General features: G+C 41.0%; 1 protein-coding gene across 1 annotated transcript in view; it reads right to left on the bottom strand.

Moving 5' to 3' along the window:
- Positions 1–1436: 1436 nt before the first annotated feature.
- Positions 1437–13971, bottom strand: part of CBL (Cbl proto-oncogene) — an 87524-nt gene continuing 74989 nt past the window's right edge. Inside the window, exons 13-16 of the mRNA XM_081064715.1 lie at positions 11064–11204; positions 10587–10687; positions 9569–9757; positions 1437–8576 (exon numbers count right to left, since the gene is read on the bottom strand). Of these exons, the coding sequence (XP_080920841.1) occupies positions 8251–8576; positions 9569–9757; positions 10587–10687; positions 11064–11204 (757 nt within the window). The 3' untranslated portion in view covers positions 1437–8250. The remainder of the gene's footprint in view (positions 8577–9568; positions 9758–10586; positions 10688–11063; positions 11205–13971) is intronic.

The raw sequence follows: 13971 nt of genomic DNA, 5'->3' as shown, positions 1-13971 counted from the left end.
ACCAAAAGGAACATAAAATCCTTGGCAGTTGGCAGCAGAGACCAGGGGTTACTCTGTTTCTGAGCAATGGCTCAAGCTCTACCATAGAGGACACCCCCCCCATTGCTCAGCAGCAATCCCCTCCTCTAGGCAGCCTGTAGGGCCTGGCAGGTTCTTAGCAAGCAGCTTTTTCCCTTTTTCTATGCTTTCCTGTCACTTAGATTTGCCCTCGAGATAGTACCCAATGTATCACTCACTCTTCCACCCCCACAAATGAGCAAGAACTCAAGTCTGCTACAACAAAAGAAACTTTATTTTAAAATATTTTTTTACACACATGGGTGCTTTAAAAAGCTCTTTAGTTAACTGTGTATGGAAATGAAAAAAATTAATAAATAACATTAGTATAACAGACCTCTAAACATTAATACATTGGCAAAACGAAATGGACTTAACATGAAAATGAATCTTAAAGCTCTGCTATTCTCTGTAAGAATATTTACCTTCTGTTTTTCTTATTCTTTACATGTGAGAATGATTAAATACTAATATAAAATTTTTTATATTAATGACACATTTTTAAAATAGTCCACAAAAATCTCAAAGTTTTTATGTTGTTTTGTTTTTAACACTGATATACAAATTAGGACTCTTCATTCTGGAGAAAGCATCAAGTTCTCTCCAGACCCACCCAGACCAAGAATGTCAAAATCCCGAATAAGGAGGACTTGAATAAGAATTGTTTCTATCTCCAAATTCTTCATTAGTTAAAGGCAGGGAAGAACTGAGAAAAGGGAAAGAGATAAGTAAAATTCATTATATAGAAAATATTTGTGTTTTTCCCCGAAACCTAACGGCCACAGTACTAAGGACAGGTTTCCAGTACACGGTCCTTGCTGCCTTTCCGAGGGGAAAAGCAGGTCCTAAAGAGGGCACAGCTGCTTCATGCTTTAAGTCTGAGGTCTTCAAATGAAAGGGAGAGACAGGAGGTCTAGGCCAGTTCGGGATCCAGCAAAAAGAAAAGACAAAAACAAATGACCTCCCCTTCTCAGGAGAGTCCATCCTACACTTTTCCATGCAGCTGGGTCATTAACAGGATCAAGAGGAGGCTGGGACACTTGAAATGGTCCAGAGTATATTCTTGGAAATCATCCAACAGTCTATTTTTTCTTGCTGGAGACCGCATTCAACCTGATAACTAAAATTCTGATTGGAACCAAGCAAATGATCCCAGGGTACAATGCTTATTTCTTCCAACTAAGCATGATGGCAGAAGGGACCACTGACACGCTACACCTGTGTGTCATCTCTCCAGCCACATAGAACACTTCTTCCTAGTGACACTCAAGGTAGGAGAGCTAAGACTCTGGTATTTCCATATTAAGTCCTAAAATGCAGCCTGGGATACAGTGCTGCCTTAGAAAGGCACAAAATGTTTGGCTTTTTTTTTTTTTTTTCAGTGTGCTAAAAATTGTTTTGTTTTGAATAAAGGAAAAAGATATATAAGGTTAAAAATCCCTAATCACCACAGCCAGAAAGTGGATGTAGGAGGTACTTCATAGCTGCCATGCCCTAATCTCATGTTTCAGCAGGAGGTCAAGGCCAAGACATTAAAACAATGCTGCGAAGGGTAAATCAGGAGACATGTACTTCAAGGGCATTGTGCCTGCAGGCTTACTCACCCAGACAGCAAAAGGAAGAAGAAGGCAAGGAAGAGAAAACGCATGGTCTACAGACTCATAAGCAGCTCCCTGACTCTTCAGTTTCCACACGGCCATCATAACAGGGTCAGAGGTGGGGAGGGAGGAGGGAATTGACACACAGGGTATATTAACACACACATAAGAGTGCCGGGCTTGGGCACAGTGTACACCCCACCACAGGGCCTGAGCATGGAGGCGGTGCAAGGCCTGAGGAGTTGCACATAGCATGTATTGAGCAATGCTCCTCTGGCCTCCCAATCTGGTTCAGGGGTAGAAGGAGAACTTGTGAGAGGCAATGTGGAGGGCACCTCTCACATTCATTTTTGGGACTGAATCAAGGATATGGGGCCAGGCAATCAGAACTCTGCTGATTTCTTCGGCTGCCCAATCAGTAGATCTGAGGTTGGCTTTCAGCCTTTGCTCTGTACAAACAGAGGGAGTGGTAAGCCACATTTTTCTTAAGCACTATACAAGGAAGCGGGCAGAGAGATCTCCAAACAGATGTTAGTCTGTTGGTCAACAGCTGGCCCTTTTGGGGCAGTGCTTTCCGTGTGACAATAAATGAGCCTCCATGCAGCACTTGCTCATCCCTACCTCCCCACCTCTTACTCTTGTGCCACTTTCTAGAACCAAGAAACATGTTATTCCCCTTTGGAACCAACCCTGATTTCCTAGACTTGAATATCAAATGCAAAGTCTGATGACCCACCCTTCATTATGTACCTCAATGTATATCTTTGGATTACTAGGTTAGTTCTGCATGAATCAAACAACTCCAGTAGTTAAAAAAGTTGTAAGTAGTTATGAAATGCCTTAAAAATGCAAGACAGGCTCTAAGATAGGTAAGATCAAAAGATTCAGGCAAGCGAAAGCACAGTTTTTAAAAATAAAAAAAGGTTTTAATACAGGACTACAAAGAAAGCAACTGGACAGGGAAGACAAAGATATCCTGTCTAAAGAGCTCTCAGTAAAAACTCCATTCTAAACCGGAATTTATTATCTAAGTTTATATCATGGCAACTCTACCAACTATTACATATTCTTACTGGCTATAGCAAAGTAGTTTCTGAGGTACCTAGGAAGGCCTGCCTAAGACTATTACTGCAGAGCTCCCCTCATATAGAAAAGACCAAATGAAAAGGTGAGGAAGAGCATACGGACGGACACATGCCATGGGCCCACAGTATGAATATATTTTTAGTACTGAATCCTGAATAGCCCAGAAGTCCATGGTGGCTACAGTGGGATTTGTGATCTGTTCTCTAAATAATATGAAAGAAGACTAAAAAACCTGAGATTGAATAAGGGCTAAGAAATGTCACCTAAGAACAGATGAGCTCCAAAACAGAAGAAACTGGTCCTAAAGAGGGAGATAAGAAATCTTGGACACCAAGACACATAAAGGGAAGAAAAACAGGAAATAAACAAAGCCAGCAACCGAAATTAATTTAAACCTAGGAATTTCTTCAATGTCCCCCAGTCCCACAGCTGCCTTTTCACTCTCAAAAAAGCAGTACGATAGCAGTTTACTACTGGAGTATTTTTAGGGTGTCTATCCCATCTATGTACCCTCCCCTCTGAAGGAGTACGACGCTATTGCCTGTGACGAGGCTGACTGATTGTGGGGAGATGAGTCATGTGCTGGGTAATCATATTCTTTCCTGAGAATACAAACCAAGAGGCCCTGGGAATCTGTTAATGGTGACCCCTATAGTTGGAAGGTCACACTGACTTGAGGATTGGGGTATCTATTTTGAGACCATGCATGCCAATAAACAGACTCACAAGCAGGAGAAAGGACTAGGTGCAAAGTTTTATAGTTCCAGTTCCGTGCAAGAATCAAAAATTTTTCACAGATTGGGTTCTGTGAAATCTACATCCTTATGATCCCCTCCTTTCTTTAGCTTGAATACCTGTGTTTCTTGCATCCAAAGAATTCCCAAACAGGACAAAGATACAACCTTGACCTTCTACTGTGTACCCACTTTTATGCAGTGATAGTAATGCTTTGCGCTGAGTTAGAATACCTTAGATTGAATTTCTAAAGCCTGAAAGTCTAGGAGAATGATGATGTGTTGATTTTGATACTAACTTCTAGGTTCTCTAAGCTCTCTACCTCAAGAGATAAGTGAATTCAGTTTATTTTACTGCCTGATTCTAAGGTGGCCAAACAACTGGTTGAAGATCAGGACCCAGAGACAAGTGTCCGTACCTCTCCCACATCTTCAGCCATTCTAAGACACAGGATTAGAATGGTTGTTGAAGGACTGGAAAACAAGTTCCAAACAGAATGGAAGATGGTGACAGGTCCCAGAAGGGTGATAAGGAAACTTCCCAATGAGGGGGATTAGGGATACAAGCAGCTCAGTAAAAAAGATCAAGGAAGGCACGGGATCAGAAAGGGGACTATGGGCAATGCTTTGCTTAAACATTTAGCTGCCCTATTGTGTAACACTGAGCCAACATACCCCTCAACCCACCAAACAGATTGCACTGAAATACATTAAAATGATGGGTATCCATGAGATTTACACTGAGGAACGTCCCAGACATTATTAAAGTTATAGGAAAACAATAGGGGGCAATGGGAGAGTCGTGAACTGATTTTAACGGGGACAGCTCTATAAGAAAAGACATGTTTACATAAAAGAGCTGTGAATAAAAACTACACAATCTTATTGGCAAGGGCTATTTTAGGGCCAAATGCAAGTACTAGGCAGTTCAAGTACAATCTCCCAACATCAGTCAATCACCATGTGCTGCCAGGGAAGAACACAGAGCTGACTCTTCTGGCACATGGTAACCACTCATAAACATCTGCTGAATGAACAAACGAACTGGAAAACACCCAAGTGAGTGGTCAGAATACTGTTATTTTATGGGCAGTGGTCACTGCAGAATCAGAAAGGCCAACGGTAAGAAGGGGAATTTACAAACAGTTTGGGAAAACGGTCTATCACCCTCTGACTTTCACGATGTGAGGTAGAAGATTCTGTGTTAACCGCATTGCGGATCACCCACAAAAAGGTCTAATCCTTAGTACATATCTGAAAGTTGCCAAGAGAGTACATCTTAAAAATCTTAAAACATAATTTTTGTAACTATATAATAATTTTGTAACTATATATGGTGATGGATGCTTACTGGACTTCTCATGATCATTCTGCAGTGTATACAAGTATCGAAGCATTACACTGTATACCTGGAACTAATATAATGTTACATGTCAATTATACCTCAATTAAAAAGAAAAAAGTAAGGTCTAGATCTGTTAATAGTGCCTTAAAGGGAACATATAGCTGGGCCCCTACTTTGTAAGCAAATTTACAAAAATTCATTTGTAAGTTTGCCATTTGGGACCATAAAATATATTTTCTTTTTTTGTAGAAGAAATAAATATTTCAAGTATGAAGAGTAACGACCCCTTTCAAAATATGTTTTTTCAATCCAAGAAACAGCCAGATGATACCAATAGTACTATCCCACATCCTGAGCCCTGGTGTTGAGTCTGTATGAGAAGAGAGAGAACAGAATAGCAGAACACGTAGCGTGTGGCCTGCGGGGAGAAAGGGCCAATGGAAGAGAATGACCATCCACAGGTATAGATGACTGTTTACATAAAATAGTAGCAGATAAATGCTGAGATGATAAGTTGCCCGATCTATTACTTACATAAAAAGGGAGGTGTCTCTTGGAGAACCCTGTGGTGGGAGACGTAGAGCAGGAGCAATGCTTTTAGGTACTGCGAGGCAAGGCAGCCACCCAGTAAAGTGGCAGGACATGGAAAGCAGCCCAGGAAGACATAGGGAAAACTGGAGACTGGGTTGAACAGAACAGTCTAGCGTATTTACGAAAAAGTAAAACATCAAAGTGGTTTCTACCTTATTTACCTGATACTTAACAGAGGAGTGACCATTTGTAATTGGGGGTGGAGGGGGTAAAGGCTGGGTTTGCCCAAAACTCAAAATAAAGCCTGTTTGTGAAAGAACAATTTCAGTTAAACTCAGAACAGAGCCAAAGAATTAAAAATTGCTATACAAACAGAGGATGAAGAACGAGTTATTAATGCCTTAGTCAAAGGAAAATTTAAGAAATTACAGTTTTAGGAATATCCTTAAAACAACAGCCATGTGAAAATTTTGCTGAGACGCTCGCCTGGCAATGTCAGGTGACCCAGGTGTACCCTCAGAGTACCTAGTCAAAGAGAAAAAAAAGCCCTCCCAGAAAGGTCTAAAACTCCGAATGCCTACAGATACGCAGCTGACAAGGCAATGACCAGGCCAACCAAGGCTGCACATGTTCTAGTACCCCAGTTCAGGAAGGACCCAACAAGCCACACAAGTCCTCCACTAGGAAAAGAATGAACTTGCCCGTAGCCTATATAAGAGTAAGGACACTCTCCAAAGATTTTGGGTGTACCTTGAAAAGGCAAAAGATATGCAGAACCAGTGCTTTGTCCTCCTGATAGATCTTCAGACTCTGGGCGATATGTACAGACAAGGAAAAATTCCAGTGTGGATAGGCATGGAACCTGCTGCCATTTTTTTCTAGTTCTTAATCTATGCTTTCAGTATCTAAATAAAATGCAAAACTGGATGTTACCACAAACGAAACACTATACTGGTTTTTAGAAGGAGATATTAAGTTACTGTTTCCTACTCACTGCGATTGCCCTTAGCCCATCTCCCTTAGCCCATCTCCACTCGAGTTCAGGACATCCTGCATCTGGTGGCGGGCTGTGCTGTTTTCTGCCATGTAAAGGAGACACTGGGTAACCATGGCAAATCAACAAGAAGTCCTGTACTGTCCACTATGAGAACACAAATGGCTCTGAGACGAGAGGATAAAATCAAGAGACCTATGAGTTAAAAAAAAGTTTTAGTTACAAAGAGGACAAGGTGGGAAAGAAAATAGATCTAACGAGAGTCATTTCTGTCTGGATCTAAAGACAAAAGCATGATTTAGATTTTGAGACAGGTAGATTGATCAAAAGAGCAGCCTTGCTTCTGATAAGGAAGAAGGTTACACTGTGCTAGGGAAATCAGCAGACGCTGGGCAGATAATGGCCTAAACTCGAGGGGTCATTCGGCAACATCTACAGGAACAATGGCGCTCCACACCAGACTCTGAATCTGCTTTAAGAGACTGCAATTATGCAGACTGCCTGGCTGTTCATATACTATCTCTGATTATAGTAAAGTCATTTCTTACATTAAATGATGTCTAATTACTGTGGGAACGCAGTCGTTAAAGAGTATATAGAACTACAGTGAAGAGGAAAGGGGAAGGAAATGCTACATTCCCAAAGCCACAGGCACAAGAGCAAACTAAGAGTGGTATCCCCATTCCTTAAAGGGAAAAAAAAAAAATCATTTTTGAAAATATAACCTGGCTTATGTTCAAAAGGAGACACCCATATAGGTTGGAATTAATTCACTGGGAAGAAAAACTGAACAGACAAATCCTTATGGTCTACTTTGTGCATTTTATGGATAATAGGGTAAAGAACATGTGAATGAAGTTTCCTAAAAGCTTCATGGTGTTCGGGCCAGAAAGCCATGCTGGAAACAAAGATTCTTCCCTTCCCATTAAGTAGAAAATCTCGTGACCTACATTAGACACACATATACCTGGCACCAAGGCAACTAACTCCCACAGGCTATTCTCTGGGGAGAGCATGGAATGTATTTGAAAGCCTTTATCTCAAATCAATCACTGTGTAATTATAATTAAAACATCTTATTTTAACAGATTCAATGTTCCTATTGGAAACAGTGCTTTGGAGTGAGCAGTGTTAGCTGCTAGCATCAGACATGACTATAATGATACTGCAGCAGTACTTTTTGTTCCCACCTCTCTACCAAACCGACCAACACCATCACACATAATAAAGAACATTCTACAAGCTGCTTGGCTTCAGTAAGGCTGGTCATAGCATGCCAACTGCCAATGACAGACAAGGGGAAAGAGGAGAGAGGAAAGGACAGAGGGAGGGTGTTCTAAAAATATAAGGCTTTAGCTATGCATATAATAATCCACGCCACAGGGAAGCGTTGAAGTTGTAATACACACTGGGGTTGGGTACAATACCACAGTAGATGGAAGTTTTTAGAACATTCCTTCCTAAACCTTTTGTGCTAATTCCCTGCCTGGGATTAACACAAACAGCAGGTTAATCTTGTAATCACAGGACACACACAGATACACAACCACATTCTTAACCCTGGAAAGTCTTAAGTCCTCAATTAGGATTTACAGCGTAACACTTCTACTGCTTTCTGGACTGTTCCCCAAGCAGACTACCATTAAAAAAAAAATCCACTCTCTCTCTAAGTGGGGACTGAAGGACACCTTCAAATGCACTCTCAAAACAAAGTAATAAAACACACTAGCTGCTCCATTTTCATCCCACTGCTTTGAAATCTTAGAACCACAAATATGCTAGCCCACAGACAGGGCCAGACATCGTTGTGAAGTCTCCAAAGGAACCTGTCTGCTCTTTAGGTGCTACTCCGGTAAGAGCTCCCAGCTCACTGGTCCTCCAAAGTTGCAGCAGGGAGATGATGTGCTAGGTGGCTACATGGGCAGGAGAAGAAATAGAAACAAATTCCCGGAGGATATTTTTGGCCATTTCAATGTTGTTGTGGGCAATGACCAAAGCTTTCTGAATGTCCTGGTAAGAATATCCCTGACTCATGAGGTTCTCAATCTCACTGGAGAGCTGTGGAGAGGCGGCGGCGGCGGCGGCAGCGGCGGCAGCGGCGGCGGCGGCGGCGGCAGCGGCGGCAGCAGTAGCACCACCTTGCTGACCGCTGCCCGCTTTTCGTTCAGAGTTGATTCTCCGAGGGAACGGCTTGGGAGGCCTCTCAGGAACTTGGGAACCCTCAGTGAAGGCTACAAGAAATAGGAAAGAAAACATTTGCAAATCCTTATTTAATGGCAGTAATAACAAGAATGTGCTAATATAAAATATTACTGACCTACTGTCAATTGAGTGCATGCCCTCTTTAGTCAAAAGGCTGGGTTTACAGGTTCAAGCATTTTAGGACAGAGACCTCTCCTCCTCACAGCAGGAGCAACCTCTAATTATACCACCTGCCCTGCTAACACTAACCACTGCTGTCACAAGTACGGGACATCTGTATGTGCAGCATGCTTTTCACTTAGTAACAAGTTTTCATATATATCGCTGCCTGGATTCTTTTTGAAAAATTTCTGAGGAGGCCAGAGAAGACACTAAACTTCTCCTTTCACAAATTACGAAAACAGAATCAGCCTAATTTGCAGTGAAGAAGCATTAAACAAGGCTGGGTGGGTGGGGATCACCGTCTGTTTCGGCAATATCTTTTTCACCAGCTGTCCTGAAGGCTGTCTTCAATTTCCAAAGTGACAGCAATTCTGGCTGTGGCTTCCCTCAGGAAGCCACAGGTGGCCACAGGTGCAAGAAAAGCAGCCCTTATGTCCAGGCCCAAATGTGGGCTGGCTTCAGGCCCATTCAGTGTGCTTCCCAGAGCCAACACACCTCCTTTCCAATAGGACGGGGCCCAGAGGTCAGGAATGTGTGGTCTGAACCATCAAGTTTAATAAGCACTGTCATAATGCACACTGAGAAGAGCCAGAAATCCTACTCACCCCCAGCACAGGAGGAACAGTGGTTTAAGAAACAACCTCATTTCTAAGTCTGGCAAAATCCTAAAGAGTCTAACTATAGTTTAACTTCCTAATTTGGGACCCAGGACCAGCTTTCTTCCCATTAGGCATACTTTTCAGTCTACTACTTCCAACTACTGATTTATTGTCACCAGGAAGTCAATCATCTCTAGTTCAGTATAAATATAGGAGCCATACAGCAATTCGGTACAAACCAAGGTTGCCTGGATACTCACTTGTTGTGGGATCACCTTCCAGAGACAACCAGCCGAAGGAGGAGGTGGCATTAGAGATATCTGACAGAGTTCGGCGGGCCAGCACTGCTGGCACAGGTGGCTTGGGAACATCATACCCATCATCTTCATTTTCTGATTCCTCAGGAACACTGCTAGCATGGGCATGGGATGCAGCCAAATTCCCTTCACCTAGAGAAAAGTTTGTCCAGTTATCTATCTTCTTCTTCATCTAACACATTTCAATACAGGGCCATCCATTCATTCATGCCTGCATGACAGAGTCAAACAGTTATCAAATGTCTCCTATGGGCCAAACACTATGTGAGGCCTGTGGGTGGAAATAAAAGAAATAGAGAAAATAAAATCTACACCAATCCTGCAGCTCTGCCTTTCTGAGACCATGTCAAAAGCTACCCTTTCCAATGTTAACAGCCACTGATGCCGAAGACTCAGTCACTCAACATTTCTATGTTCATTTCACGTTTGAAGATCAGCCAAAGGGCCTGTGTGTGCTGCCTCCTTGAACTTTCAACTCGGTAGGCTAGTTAATATGGGAATTGAGTATTTACCATCCATACACAAAAGAATTTCATCAATGTGAAAAGCAATGGGAATAAAAGGGAGCTGCCAACACTGTAGGTCCAGATCACAAATGTCTCCAGGCTCTGGAAGGATGAAAAAGCACAAAAGGAACTAGCTGTGTGAATAAGAAATAAAAGAGAGGAGGCAGTTTTACTGCCTGTGGATCAAAGCTATTTTGCAAATAAAATTATTTAAAAGAATTTTCTGCTTAGATCAAGCAATCTCATATTACAGGCTCATTCCTACAGCACATTAATGATTTTTTGTTTTGTTTTGTTTAAAGTGTTTTTTTTTTTAATTAATTTTATTGGGGTGACAATTGTTAGTAAATTTACATAGATTTCAGGTGTACAATTCTGTCTTACATCGTCTATAAATCCCATTGTGTGTTCACCAACACATTAATGATTTTTAAAGTAGCAAAATAGCTACTCACCAGAGGTGCTGCTCTCTGTGACAGATGGCGCTGACTGGGAGTGAATATTATACATTGCTTCATATGTACAGCTATCAATCTGCTGGTCACAGTCACACGCTCTGAACCGCAAGGAAAGTGGCACAATTACCTTCAGAAACAGAACTGTTATCTGCAAACTTACTGATTACGATTCCTCTATTCACAACTATTCCAGACTCTGATTCTATAAAGATAAAATTCCCCTTTTGCTAGTCACTCAGAAATGTTGCAAGACTGATTCTTATGATGACTACTAGAGGTGTGTTTTTGAGATTACTGTGACGTTGAGGAAGCGTTAAGCAGAATTGTTCACAGCTCTAAGAGGCTTAAACATTAGGAGCTACATACATGTTTCTGCTTTACTTATGGCTGGATAACGCTTTGTGAATGAAGGTAGCAAGCCAAGCAGGTGAGTAGTATCAACTGAATTCCAAAATTGGATTGTTGTGAACCTACCGTGAACTCTGTGTTGTCTCCAAAGGCCATTTCACCTCTGGCTTTCGAAGCCCTAGAGGCCTAGAGGAGGGAGTCATATACTCTGTGTCCTCCTCATTTTCACACTGCTCCCCAGGTGGCAGCTTTGGCACAGGAAGAGGTCTATAAGATGAAGAATAAAAAACAGAAAAAGAAAACAAAAAGAATTAACAAACTGGAAAACCTTCAAGTATGAAATAAGTGGCTTCAAAACAGACCATAATTTGGCATAATACCACCTAGGAATGCATTAGCTTGGTGCAAAAGTAACGACGGTTTAAAAGGTTAAAAATAACTGCAAAAACCATAGTTAGTTTTGCACCAACCTAATATTATTTCTCCTGGCTAAGATGGGAAATTATTAAAAACACACTAACTTACATTTTCTCTTTTAGCTAACCAAAGATGCAGTTATTATGTTTGAGGTGTGTTACATTGGGATAGTACTTCATATCAGTTAGACTCTCTCCCTAACTAAGTTAAGAGTCCCTGTCTGAGAACTAGTATGCCAGTTTTTCACTACCCATGAAACAAGAAACAGCAGGTGGTTTTCTGACAATATGTTAGGAATGTAAAAAAAATCCTAATTCTAAAATCTTTATATGGTTTCAAAAAATATACAGTTTGTTAAAAGATTTCTCATATATCTCATAGTATAAACATGTTTTCTCCTTATTTAAACAAGAAAAATATGAAATAAAAAGAGAGAAAATGCCTTGGTAGTTAGCATCAATTCTGGGACTAGATTCCTGATCTTGCGACCCTGGCTTCAGGGAGCTTGCCATTATACTCATACATAACTCTTACCCAGAAGCTTTTGAAACAAAACGTTTCCTGCCAGCCCACCCTCTGAAACTAGACAAAGACAAAACAGAACAAAACAAACCAAAAAAACTCCACACAATTATATAAGAAACATACATGTGTACAAAATTGATTCTGGAAATATGAGTTAGTGAGTGTTTCTCCTCCCTTCCTCTTTATACTTTTTTTGCATGTTCTAAGCTGTAAGAAACACCGATTGGATTTGCCTGTCTGTGTTTACTTGATGTTTATTTTTCCTAATTATAAAAGCAATAGCTGGGGTGGCCAGTTAGCTCAGTTGGTTAGAGCGCGGTGCTCTTAACAAGGTTACCAGTTCGATCCCCACATGGGCCACTGTGAGCTGCGCCCTCCACAACTAGACTGAAACAACTACTTGACTTGGAGCTGATGGGTCCTGGAAAAATTTGAATAAATAAAAATTGAAAGAAAAAAAAAAGAAGAAAAGCAATAGCTGCTTATTACAAAACAAATGCTACAGAAACCTAACAGATGACAGTCCCCTGTAATCTCACTTGAGATTTTTTTCTTGTCTACATATTACTGTCTTGTCTACTTTTATTATTTGTACACGGCATGCTGAAGCTTTGAGGTAGAAGTGTACTAGTATCTACAATGTGCCTTGAAATGTGTCAATAAAAGAAAGATTGATGGATGGGTAGAGGTATAGATAAATGTATGATAAAACAAGCACAGTAAAACAGTAATAGCAGAATCCAGGTGGTGAGTATATGGATGTTTACTGTATAAAAATCTTTCACCTTTACTCTATGCTTTAAACTTTTCATAACAAAATGATCGGGGGGGGGGGGAACAACCGATAAAGATTAACAAAAAAAACACACCAAATATTGGTGGAAATGTAGGAAAATAAGTGCATTCTTATATATAGTTTTAGAAATAAGAAATTGGTATCACTTTTATGGAGTGTAATTCAGCAAAACTATTTAACCAAACATGCAAACCTTTGTATTCAGAAATTCAATTTCTAGGAATTTTCCCTAAGGAAATAAGAATATTCACCATAGCATTATTTATAATACTAAAAAATAAATAAATATTTTTTTTTTACTGTCAAATAATGCCATATTGAATAAATAAATTTTGAACTACACATACAGCAATATATCTGAAGTCAACTGTGTCTCTCAGTGCCTTAGAGGTTCCCAGGAGGAGCCTCAGAGGCCTATTTCTGCTTCTACCACATCAGGGCTAATCTATTTTACATATTGAGGTTATACTTAAGTCAGTTCCACAGCTTTGCAACCAATTGAAATAATTTGAAAATCATTGTAGTAGAAGAATATGTAATGATATCCTAGGAATGTTCAAGATATTCCTAATGAAAAACACACATACAGGAATGGTAATGAACATACATCAAATTGCTCACTGACTAGGTAATAAGATTATGGATAACTTTTATTTCTTCAGCATCACTTATCCATATTTCTAAATAGTCTTTAATTAACACATTACTTTCATAAAAAGAAAAAAGTCACTAAAAGGGCCATCAAAAATTTTAATTATGGGTCGGCCCAGTGGCTCAGGTGGTTGGAGTGCCGTGCCTCTAAACGCCAAGGTCACTGGTTCGATTCCTTCATGGGCCAGTGAGCTGCACCCTCTATAGCTAAGATTGTGAACAACAGCTCTCCCTGGAGCTGGGCTGCCGTGAGCATCCAGAGGTAGGCGTAAGAAGCTGTGGGCTGCCACAGGCTGCTGTGTGCGGCAGGCGGCCAGTATGAGTGGCCGGCATTTGGTGAGAGCTGCCGAGAGCTGCTGTGAGTGGCCGACCGACAACCGCGACCGACTGCCTCCGTCCAGGGAGTGCAAGGCTCCTAATACCAACATGGGCCAGGGAGCTGTGTCCTACACAACTAGACTGAGAGCCAATGGCTTGAACCGGAGTGGAGGGGGGAGGTAGAAGGGGGGTGGATTTTTAAACTATAATTCTTTTTGTTGATGTTAATAACAATGCAAAATCGCACCTCCTTCTGATTAAGCATTTTGGCAATACACATTTTAAAAAATTCACATTCTTTCATCACAGTAATTCTGCTTTGGCTGA

Source organism: Rhinolophus hipposideros, assembly GCF_964194185.1.
Source record: "Rhinolophus hipposideros genome assembly, chromosome: 10".
NCBI classification, from domain to species: domain Eukaryota; kingdom Metazoa; phylum Chordata; class Mammalia; order Chiroptera; family Rhinolophidae; genus Rhinolophus; species Rhinolophus hipposideros.
The sequence above is the reverse complement of the archived record's forward strand: the minus strand, read 5'-3'. Positions and strand labels throughout refer to the sequence as shown.